This window comes from Daphnia pulicaria, chromosome 6 (genome assembly GCF_021234035.1).
Source record: "Daphnia pulicaria isolate SC F1-1A chromosome 6, SC_F0-13Bv2, whole genome shotgun sequence".
Taxonomy (NCBI): Eukaryota; Metazoa; Arthropoda; class Branchiopoda; order Diplostraca; family Daphniidae; genus Daphnia; species Daphnia pulicaria.
The window spans coordinates 22,073,037-22,084,192 of NC_060918.1; the positions used below are offsets into that span (position 1 = coordinate 22,073,037).

At 39.8% G+C, this 11,156-nt stretch overlaps 2 protein-coding genes and 1 long non-coding RNA gene across 5 annotated transcripts; 1 reads left to right on the forward strand and 2 right to left on the reverse strand.

The window, feature by feature from the left end:
* Positions 1 to 92: 92 nt before the first annotated feature.
* LOC124342924 lies at positions 93 to 1,681 on the reverse strand. Its single transcript, XR_006918971.1, has 6 exons — positions 1,652 to 1,681; positions 1,386 to 1,590; positions 1,116 to 1,278; positions 524 to 1,018; positions 292 to 417; positions 93 to 111 (listed from the first exon to the last, which is right to left on the reverse strand). It is a non-coding gene; the product is annotated as an uncharacterized LOC124342924 (long non-coding RNA).
* A 3,568-nt stretch (positions 1,682 to 5,249) lies between these two features.
* On the reverse strand, positions 5,250 to 10,952 carry LOC124342857 (zinc finger CCHC-type and RNA-binding motif-containing protein 1-like). Of its 3 annotated transcripts, none has more exons than XM_046796047.1 (5): positions 10,772 to 10,952; positions 6,288 to 6,400; positions 6,113 to 6,224; positions 5,671 to 6,044; positions 5,250 to 5,615 (listed from the first exon to the last, which is right to left on the reverse strand). In XM_046796047.1, exons 2-4 carry the CDS (start codon positions 6,395 to 6,397, stop codon positions 5,676 to 5,678), a joined length of 591 nt encoding a protein of 196 aa, XP_046652003.1. In that variant the 5' UTR covers positions 6,398 to 6,400; positions 10,772 to 10,952; the 3' UTR covers positions 5,250 to 5,615; positions 5,671 to 5,675. The 3 variants fall into 3 exon arrangements, with proteins under 3 accessions (XP_046652003.1, XP_046652006.1, XP_046652004.1); XM_046796050.1 differs by having other exon boundaries at positions 5,250 to 5,622; positions 5,670 to 6,044; XM_046796048.1 differs by having other exon boundaries at positions 5,250 to 5,611; positions 5,659 to 6,044.
* On the forward strand, positions 7,747 to 10,679 carry LOC124342796. Its single transcript, XM_046795963.1, has 6 exons — positions 7,747 to 8,012; positions 9,313 to 9,469; positions 9,567 to 9,709; positions 9,783 to 9,906; positions 9,977 to 10,120; positions 10,196 to 10,679. Exons 1-6 carry the CDS (start codon positions 7,967 to 7,969, stop codon positions 10,476 to 10,478), a joined length of 897 nt encoding a protein of 298 aa, XP_046651919.1. The 5' UTR covers positions 7,747 to 7,966; the 3' UTR covers positions 10,479 to 10,679.
* Positions 10,953 to 11,156: the final 204 nt, after the last annotated feature.

The following is an 11,156-nucleotide window of genomic DNA, read 5'->3' on the forward strand; positions in this document are numbered from 1 at the left end:
ACGACGACCCAATTTGATATCACAAACGAACGCAACATCTCCAACCTAATAAAAAATAAAGTCCATACCCAATAATTAGAATCTAATTTAACAAAGAGTTTTGTTTACCACCTAACAAGAAAATAAAGGCCATTTTTAGAGTGATTCGTAACCACAGAAATAAATTGCTAGCAGTTTAAGTAGACTCTCAGATACTATCAAGCAGGAATATTATCAAAGTTGTTCAACATTCCATAAAGGAGTAATCATTGTGACTTTTAAGATGAATTTCGTTTGGCATAAAATGTTTACCTGTGGCAATAAGGCACTTGTCGTAGGCTTATGGCACGGCCATCGTCAAGTTCGGCTTTCCGTCCGACAATGTCAAGTTTAACGACGCGGTGTACACGTACGAATGCTACGCCGCCATTATCTTTGCTATTCAATTAGACGGGATTGCAGTAAATTCGTCCGAAAAACAGACAAGGAAGGAAAACAAGTCATTAGTACATGTTCCAAAAAATTACAATAATAAAGAGCTCACCCTCACTCTTTGTCGTTCCACTGTTTGAAACGAAGATTATTCGAAACTTCGGGGCTGCCGTGTTGCGTGTCGGAGAAGCTCACTTGACTGACTTCTATCGTACTTGGGCGCTCCAGTGTAGTATTCGACAGCTTTAGTGGTGTAATAAGCTGGAGCCTCGGTGTCGTAGGTTGGGGCAGCATACGTAGTTGCTTAGTCTCAGTAGATGCCTCGGTGGTGTAGTACTTAGGAGCCTCGGTGTAGTACTCTGCGCTTTGGTAGTGTAGCTCGGGGAGCAGCACAAGTTATGGTGTAATAATCTGAATCCTTGGTAGTTTAACTGTAAACCCAACTGTGCAACCTCGGTGTAGTAACTGGTCGTTGCGTATGTTGTTGTGTAGTAAGGCGGCGGCGTTGCGGTTTGGTATCCGCCTTATCCAGAAGACATCGGTACACCAGTGTTCGACCCAGCCATCAACGATACAACAACCAATAGCAGCACGACGGCATAGGTAACTAGACAATATTAAATATTCAACAATAACGGACATATTATCAAATAGAAAAAATGGAAAGTGATACAAAATTCCAAGCAGAAATACAGATTATTTACCCGTGATTGCGACCTGGTAATACGACGAAGATCCAGTTGTTGCCGGGTCGGAGATGCTCACTCGATTGACTTCTGTTGCCTTTTCTCTTTCCTTTTGAAAGATTTTTTCTCGTGGTCGACATCAACGATACAGCACCCAACAGCAACACAATGCCATAATTAGCTATGCAATAAACAATCGAAAATTATTTTTCGAAGGTAACTAGTCGTATCAACAACTAATGACAAGATAGAATAGATTTACGACTCGAAATAAAAATGAACATTTACCCGTGATTGCGAACTGATATTACGACGAAATATGGAGTTGTTGCCGTGTCGGAGATGCTCACTCGACTGATCCCTGCCAACTTTTCTCTCGCCTTTTATACAATTTTTTCTCACCCCTCCTCTCAAGCCTAATAGCTATTTTACCTTCTTGATAATGAAGCAAAACGTCCCGTTCTCACCCAACCTCTACACCAATGCCTGACACCTTTTAGATAATGAAGCAACACGTGTCATTCTCACCCAACCTCTACACCACTGCATGACACGTTTTACGTAATGATCTCCGTGACCTTCGAGCGTCAAGGTCGTAGAAACTGGCCTTTTTCTTTCTGCAGGTTGACGTTGCTGGGAATGGGTCTACAAAAACTAATATCAAAATACATATCAAATCATAAATGATAATGGCTTAAATTTTAGTCACTTTAAAAATACCACATTTGAGTCATTTGACTCGTTTCTTCGGTGAATGAATTCCATTTCGAACCGTTTGAAGGACTGTCGGCTTTTTTTTAAATATTCTATTGCAAACTTTTCTAAGTTTCAAACACATAATCCTTGCACCTGCGGTCGGAGAAGAAAATCTAAAAAAAAGATAAATTATTAATATAAAAAAAAAATACAAATCAAAGCTTCTCATTAAACGGTTGAATAAAATCAACAAAATAAGAAATTAAGACGCAATTGCTTCAGCTCGATAGACTAGAGTTCGTCCGCTACGTTCACAACGCATTTATAACTAAAAAATTAACTTCAATGATTCTAAGTTAACACCCAGCAGAAGCGGGGGGGGGGGGGTCGTATTTCCACAACTGATTTAGGAGTATCTAAAACGCAAATCAAATGATTGATTGACAATACCTGAACTCTAGGACTATGGATTTTGTAACCGCAAATCAACAATGAGATCCTACTAGCAGCTATTTAATAACTTAAATGAATAACATTTACAGGAGCTACCCTTACCCTGTCTTTTACATTGACAGGTCTATCATCTTGAACATTTGATTACAGCCAGAACCTATCGCGTGTCGTTTGATGCTGCATGAACAAAAGGGAAAAACAATTGCACCCTGTTACATGACCAACGCGTTTCTACCACAATAAAGTATGCGCGTAAAAAGTAAAACAATGTTTTGACACTCGCTTTGTTTTCGTTGCTAAGCAGTAAAATGTGTTGAAATTCGGGTTTTGCTCTTCACACCGAATGTAGACGGAAAGGACTCGGCTCGGATATGTAAAGGATCGTTGGCTGCAAACAAATTCACATTAGTTTCTGCAAAAGCAAAAGCTTCATGTCGTATAGTCGCATGTCTAGCATTACCTTTTTTAATATTTTTTTTTTTTCATTTGGTTTAGCGTTTCGTTCAGTGACTCCTTGTCACCAAAACCCCTCAATAGGAAACACCTCCGCGTCATCTGGTAATACAAACAATTGAATTAGTAGCTTTAGCAATTTGACTAACGTGTAATTACGAACCCTCGTTTAAGCCTCGATGGAATGGCAACCCTAAAGGTTTCAGGATTGTCCGGGCCGATCAAAGGAGGCGATGTTCTAGATTTAAATTCTTATTTTAACAGACCATCCGGTTGTAACTGCAGCCAGTCAAGCAGTGGAAGACGCTGCCCGACTGACTCGACCAGGGAGATTACCCGGCCATGGTTAAGAGAAACCGGAAAAAGAGCGAAGAGAGCTGAGGAGCAGTTATTATGAGAGCAGTGTATCATAGTAGGCTTCCAGCTTGGACTCATGACCCTCCAACAGATTTCATCGAATCATGCGCTTGCAAGTCCGCGTAGCAACCTCTCCTCAGTTTTACCAATGGATCAAGTCTATGGAACGGCAGCAAACGATTAAACTGAAAAAAGAATAGAGATCTTAATTGAAAGTCAATAACTGAACAAAACATCAAGCATTACCTTAACGCAGGTACAGGTAGCAAGAGACGACATCGACAAAATGCAGCCGATAAAACAAGACCGACAGCCATCAGGCAACATTGGTTATTTAAGCCAACTTTTCAACACAGCATACGCATGGACACCAACATAGGCAAATGACACATTTTTAGTGGTATTGTTGAACTGCAAGTCTGCACGAGCTCCATTTCAGAGCATCTCTCAACTGGAAAGGGACTGCAAAACCACTGCTGTACACCAAACAGCAACACCATAAACAGCTTAAGCATCACAATGACCATGAACTCCTACTCCTACAAAGCAAAAGAACATTAATGAACCAAAAACATTTTGAAATGTGAAAAAGGGTGCCGATAATAAAATTTACTTAGTTTAAAATTGGTAATTAATTTAAAATGAGTAATTAATTTAAATTGAAAAAGAAACCAGGGAGGAATTCTGTTCATCTACTTCCAATATGTTATAAAAACTTTGTAAACTGAGTGGGAATTTTTGTTCTAGATTGATTGGAAGAAAATTGAAAAAAAAAACTCAGTGGAAGCTGACCAACAATGTGGCTATCTTTGAATGGAAGAAATTATTTGGAAGGAAGAAATATTACCCCTAATTTTCTACATCACATCAGAGGTTAACTTGTCAATTGAATACAAAATTTAAAAAAACACAAGACTTCCCAAGTTACAACCAATAACATCAATAAAATTACTTGCAGTAACACTTGGGATAACACCAGCTAGATAAACTGCATGCAGCAGCTGCAGCTCAACTTGACTCGATCACATCTTTCACCAGATGGCTGCAACAAAACCATATTAAGGATACAACAGCCATGAAGCTCAGACTTTGTCATGTTCTCAATTTCTGCAACAGTTGAGCAATGGGATCTCCTCCTCCGACCTGAACATCAACTAATAAAACCTATTGCATTATTGCAGGGAAATTGATCAATAGCATTACTTTACTAGCTCTGAAGTGTTTCTGCACGAGATGAACCGTACAGCCGTATAGGTACAGCGAACAATGGCCGACATTTGACAGCAGTTTCCACCCTCGTCGTCACATTATTTGGCCAAGTAAAATAATATGCCAGATTGCCTGTAAATTCAGAGAGAAACGTCTAAGATTAATTAAATTTAAGAAATCCAAACTATTATTACAATTTCATGGCTGAAAATATAGATCGACACCGCAATTCCGTAATTAATTTGGAATACACTTTCAGTCAGCGTCTCGGAAGACACTCGCGTCACCTGGTGGTTGGAGGACAATCCAATTTAGCCACCTACCGACAGGCAAAAGATTCCCTCACGATTACGACGTTTGACTTACGGAACGGATGGATTGCTTTCCGAACTCTGTTTCCGTTATTCCGAAGCTTAACATCACGACTCACGAGAAATGAATAACCAGATACACATCACATACAAATAAATCTGATGAGGCGATCCGACACACTACGGATCAAATCACAAACAACGTTGCACAGAAATAAACTGCAAAAACTGGAATTTACTTGTGAATTCATCCGTAATTTTCATGGAAAAATCTGAAAATATAGTAAAACTTTTGACAACCACTCAACAATCCGCCATCACATGATAATCAAGAACACGTAGGTCGTCGCTATGTATTTTTGCTATTGCAACGTCAGGCCGCTATTTGCGCTGCAGTTTAACGTTGCGCTATTGGGGTTGCAACGGTTGCTGACAGTAGAACTCCAAAGACAGAAGAACCCCAATATTTAAAAAAAAAAAAAAAATTAAATTTTTTTGTATGTGACAGTAGAACTGTATAACTCCAAAGACATAAGAACTCATTTTTTAAATATTATTAAAAATACCCGACAATAGAACTCCAATAAATTCTTTAACTATTTTCATGATTAACAATAGAACTCCATAGAATTTTAAATGTTCGACAATAGAACTCCACTTTTGGAGGATAGCGTAACATCAAAAAATGTATTAAGTCACCATAAATGAAGCGTTTGTCTAGAAGTAAGCCATTGTAATGAAATAAGCAATCAAGTTTACGCAAACGTGATAAAAGAAAATAGTCTTATTTCCACATTATCGTTCGTGCCGTATCGTACGTGCCGATCGGCAGTTTGAATCAGTTAAGCTGGAATTTCCAGCTAACTATTTTTAAAATATTTATTCACAGTTCATCACATTTTTACATTTGACTGATTTCCACGTTTTTTACGGAAATAATTGCGTGCAACGGAACGCAAATAAGTACAAGATTGTATGCTTTCGAGGGATCGGTAGAGTGTACTGGCCTTAATAAGGTAATTTACCTTATAGCCTACCGCTAATAAGACTTATGTTAACAAAACGAGTTTAAGGGTTTTAAATATAATCTTTACCTGCTTCAGTCGCTTATCTCTTCTTCGTCACTGAAGTAGGAGCTTGGTTTGAATTTCTTCTTTCGGACGTTTGTTGCGGATAACGACGTTGATTGCTCTTGCATCGATCGTTTTTGCTGTTCGTAGCGAATGGCAGCACCGAGAGAATCGTCTTGATCTCCTGATTCGCTCCCTTCTTTTTCGTGTTTTCTTGATCCTCTCTTTGGCGGTTCGCGACTTCCCAATGCGTTACTAGGGCACTGATAACTCAGATGTCCTTCCTGGCCACATTCGAAACACCGCGATTTGTCCTCGTAGGTTTTTTTCTGAGTTGCAAACTCTTCCGTCCGACCGTTGTCTTTGGCAATGGAGGATTTCAAAATCCGACCAAACATCTGAGGAAAATTAATAATATTAAAATGTGTTCCATTATGCCATCGATTAGAAAAGCCATACTACATACCTCCTTTTCATTGGTCTGCTGGATGCATTTCAATGCCTCTTCTGGAGTTTTGTAAACGATGAAAGCCACGCCTTTGCTTTTTCTTGTCAATCGGTGCTTTACGATGGTTACTCTTTAATTCAAAGTGGATGATTAGGAATCTAGTACAGTCTCAATGATAATATTGAAATTTTACTTAATCACGGTGCCATATTGCCCAAAAATCTGGTGGAGGTCATTGTTGGTCAGAGAGAATGGGAAATTTGAGACGTACACTGTGCAATCTCGAGTCTGGCTCGCCTCCATGTATACCTATTCACAAAAACGAAAAAGGGAAAACAAAAATGAATAACCAACCCTCTGCGTCACAAATCAATGAACTAGAAATGCAGCAGAGCAACATTTTATTTTTATGCTCTCCAGTAGCATCCTGTCCCAAAAAAAAATTTCCAGTCGAATAGTGAATAATAGAACAATGAGAAATCCATCCTTTCAAAGATTTGTGATTGATTGAATCAACACACATTGACCCGGATATCCTGGCGTCGAAACGAATATTGAAATACTGTCTCATTATTATTTTTTAATACGCAGAAGCTCCAAGTGTAGTAGTATGTTAATGTGTTTGATTCTAAATGCTCTGAATAATTCAACAGCGAATGCAGTTGTTTTGAGGTCTGGGGAGGTTTTCGTTGTAACGATACCTCATCCATCACCGAGGGCATATTCATTATAAAAAAAGAGGGTTGAATCCCAACCGTTGTCCAACCCAATGAGATTTACTACGAGTAACTCACACACACGAACTATATTTGGCCGGCTGCACAGGTTTGAGCTTTACCACTTTCACGTTACGTACCAGCGCGGCAAAGGTAACAAACGTGGGGTAATAATGAGGCGAATGGAAAGTGGAATGTCATCAATGACAGATGGGGCGAACAGTTGGGAGGCACAAAAGTTGACAAACAGAAAGGTAGAGGGAAAAGTCAGATAAAAGTGACCTGAAAGAGAAAGAGAAATGAATGATGGCAAAAATGATTGCTGATCAGAAAAGCGTAACGACCGTTGTTGCTTTCAAAGTTTTCAATCGGAACGTTTTCCACATAAAAAAAAAGTCGCGTGATTTTTTAGAAAAATAGGGAAAAGATGGAGATGGACGTAGAAGAAAAAGGAAACAGGCATCAACATGACTTTTATGACGGTTACTCATGCCTATAGCTAGACTATATGGCACAACGAAAGGGAATAAGGATCGACGGGGGTGCATGATGCCTTCGAGTTGGTCCACTTTCAGTACACACACAGTCGACTTGGACTGCGACGTCGTATGCAGTTTGGAAAGACCCAAGAACTCGCAAGAACTAGCCAGAGCGTGAACACGTCAAGTTGCACGATGCGTCGGATCTACCGTCTTCGCCAACAGCGGCAAGGTTATGACGCGCATACGCATAGCGTGATGAAGTAAACGAACGAAAAAAGAGAGGGTGGTGGGGGGTATGATATGATATGATGTTGTGCAGAGAGCGGGTCACGTAACGACCGCTACCCGTTCTCCATCGCACTGGAAGCTAGCTAGGTATATACTGTGGATGGAAGCGTATCCAACAATGGCCATACAAGAGGTGAAAAAAAAAAGAAATAGAGTCGGGCTGTCGAGTTCGAGAGAGCAGTCAGTTGGGTGTCAGAATTACACCGGAACAGTTGGCTACCATATGCTTGTTAGCTTCCGCCCCATAGCATAACATTACGGTTAATATTAACCGCAAATGGATTACTACTCCGATTAATTATCGTGAGCCGATTTCAAGTACTGTATCTCCATTGATTGTGTGATCAACAAGACTCCCAATTAAACGCTCTCAATTAAGGATCGAAATGGCTACTCACTACATCGTGTCTCCTCTACTTTTGTTAATCTTGGGTGAGTCTAATCATTTCCAACTATCATATTTTTAAAGACATTAAAGTTTGACATAAGCAGGAATATGACATTGTACAAAATATTGCAAGACGAATTCAGAAAAGTTGACTTGAATCAATCGCAATATCAAAGCAAGTTAGCCAAAGCCAGCGAGAATCGATTTCGTTCAAAGTAGCGTGACTGATTTTAAAATAAATGGAGAGGCATATGTGTTGAAAGAGAACCGAGTCGAAAATGCACGCATCGGGTTCAAGCGGAGTAAAAGATGGCTAGATAACAAGGTCAGATTCGCCAAGTTAACGGGAAAGGGCGGCACCACTACTTCACTCGACCAAAACGACCCAAAGTAGAGAAGAGAGAGTTGAGCGGAAACGGTAGCGTTCAAACTGTTCAAGGACTGAGATTGTTTTTTGATGAAATCATGGCATGTTCCATGACGGCCAATTTCTGCAGAAATAAACTGGTGCAAAAGGTAAAATCAATGAATTAAAGTGCCTCAATTTTGTTCGTTCCAACCGTCTCGTAGGCGATACGGTTTTCTGTTTAATCAAAACGTTCGGTTGCCAAGTAATTTGTTACCATAAAAAGTAAAGCAAGCAAGTCTTTTACGATTTTTCTGTGATTACATGGCCTCGTTTATGACGATTGGCCTTCCACTGTGATTTCCCCCAGCTGTGTTTCAACAATTCCAAAGTGACGGGGCATATTTCGTTTGCATTCAAACGCACAGCACACACACTGGGCCTATAGTTTTTGTCAAAAGGGGGGTTGCCTCATCATTGCCCGTCTAGTGAAAGTATTGGGCGCTTCCGTTTCCCTCGCCTCGCTGACAGCCAACTCAATCAGATTTTGTGTGCAAAATAAATTCCGACCATGAGAAGAAAAGACTATTACGCGGGATGCAGTTGGTCGGTTGGTGTTGGAAGAGAATAACTCGGCATATAGTATATACGTTTGCTCAGAGCCAAAGTCAACGAATGGGAGAATAGCGTGAGCTCATGACAACTTCCGGTGACTCCTCGTTACGCCTCCCCTTCCCTCCCGTGCTAGGATTGACAGAGAGTTGGTGGGTTGAGAAGAAAGAAATGGGAAAAAATAAGATGAAATGGCGTTTTTTATGGTGAAGTCGGTTGACTTTAGCAGATGCACGCACAAGTTGTATTTTCCCAATGTTTCGATCAAATTACTCCTTTGTCACGCGCACAACTCGTTCTACTCTACCCTGTCCCCCCCCCCCCCCGAATCTATTGCTGTTTTTTATTTGTTTTTGTTGTTTTCTATCCTATGCTACTAATGCTAGTACATAACTCGCTGGCCACTGTCGCGTTCCAGTCCATCGTGAGTCACGGCTGTCAGCGAGACCAACTGCATAGATGTGTCAAAACAGCCGAGCCACTGCTACGCAATCCCGACTACGTCGTTCCGGCCACTCTATCCGACGTCTCTACTCACTGCAGGTCGTTACATTCAGCGGACACGAGTTGTTTTTCTATTGTGACATTTCTTTGATGAAAGTTGACAATGGGAATTTTTTTTTTTGTTTTAACTTTAAAGAATCGGGACTGAATTTATCGATTGCATCAGAGACTACGCCATGATCTGCCTGACGAGCGATAGGCGACAACAACAATTGCAAATCGCGTTAGACGAAGCCGTCAAGAATGACGAGATGTGCTCGAATGCAAATTATCAAGCAGGTAAGATGATTTAAATTCAAAATTTACGGTTGCTAGGAAAACAAATAAATTGTTGTTCCCACGATTCAAACAGATTATCTGAAGCATGCACCGTGCATCAAGTCCATGGCAACAGATGAGGGAAAGTGTCGGAAGCAGCTCAGCTACCTGATCGATCAAGTGTCGGCTCTTTCGATTTCCAACATACAAATTTGCTGGCAAGTTTCTTGGCAAAAAAAACACCCCAAAATAAAACTTTTGTAACGAAACATTTTCTGTTTGATACAGCGCTCACCATGCATTCCAAGAGTGCATGTTGGCAGCAGCTGATAGAAACTGTCGAGCGTCATTAGACGGCAAAGCAGTCCAATTCACCAAAGACATGTTCTCGAAATCTCTGGCCTTCCTTCTCAAGCAATGCGAGGACTATGTGTCAGTAACTTGGGCATTTGATGACACCTTGACAGTTGCTATAATTAAAGTGGAAATTTGTTCTCACCATTTCAGACCAAACTCTGCACAGTGTCCAATAGCAGGATTGACTGCTCAGGACGTGTGGGAAACTTCAGTACCTCTTCAAGACAGCACTAGACCCACCTTCAACGATTTCACTACACGAAGAAGCAACAATTTTGTCTGGCAACAGACTACCTTCAAGCCTTGGTATCCTGGAATCAGAAGCAATTCAATTGACTCACCCAAACAACAGGGGCTCTTTTCAAAAACTAGCAAGGCAACTGGAAATGTCTTTCTCTTCCTATCTATTCTTTTCATTCCTCTATTATTCTAGTAGGTACTACTGTGCTTTTTAACTTTTTGGCTGTCATGTTTTCGAATAAATATTACAATCATTTACCTTCGCTGTTTCAAGCAAAGTAGAAAATGTCATCATCATTTACTTTGCCTGGTTTTTCCCCATTTCAAACACTAAATTACTTTTCTTCATTCCAGGTCTTATATATATAATACACGACTCAATGTATACATTGAATTTTTGTGCTTGATTCAAATATTTGATTTGGGTAATGAAATCAAATCAAGACTAACTTTAAAAGATGCTACAATTGACAATGATATGACTTACCCTTTGTTGTTTCTACTTCTTATTTGGTGGACGAATGAAATATTTATTTGAGAATCACTGAATGTAAATAATACTACCAAGCTGCTGCTGTTTTCTAGTTTAAATTTAAACTCGAATTCAGCCTAATCAATAGAATATGAGACTTGAGACCACAATGTGATGTGACAACTGAAAATCGTCTGCTATATCATATTGTTATCTTCAATCTTCATCACTAGATGGCTATAATTATAGATAGTTTAAATTGGCGCAAAATACAAAGTTTAAACAAATAAAATAACGAACCACAGAAAAAACTAGAGGTAAAAAAAAAGACTTGAGGTGGAATTATTTTAGCTTTGTCACAATTAAAACAATTTTAAAATCTTCAAGACGGGTAATTTA

Bases quoted from the DNA above. Each gene is read 5' to 3' on its own strand.
- LOC124342857 (XM_046796047.1), bottom strand. From the start codon at position 6,397: ATGGAGGCGAGCCAGACTCGAGATTGCACAGTGTACGTCTCAAATTTC. The intron at 6,225-6,287 runs GTAAAATTTCAA...TTTGAATTAAAG, and splicing joins CAATATGGCACCGTGATTAA to AGTAACCATCGTAAAGCACC. The intron at 6,045-6,112 runs GTATGTAGTATG...AATTTTCCTCAG, and splicing joins AGCAGACCAATGAAAAGGAG to ATGTTTGGTCGGATTTTGAA.
- LOC124342796 (XM_046795963.1), top strand. From the start codon at position 7,967: ATGGCTACTCACTACATCGTGTCTCCTCTACTTTTGTTAATCTTGG. The intron at 9,470-9,566 runs GTCGTTACATTC...TTAACTTTAAAG, and splicing joins GACGTCTCTACTCACTGCAG to AATCGGGACTGAATTTATCG. The intron at 9,907-9,976 runs GCAAGTTTCTTG...TGTTTGATACAG, and splicing joins TCCAACATACAAATTTGCTG to CGCTCACCATGCATTCCAAG.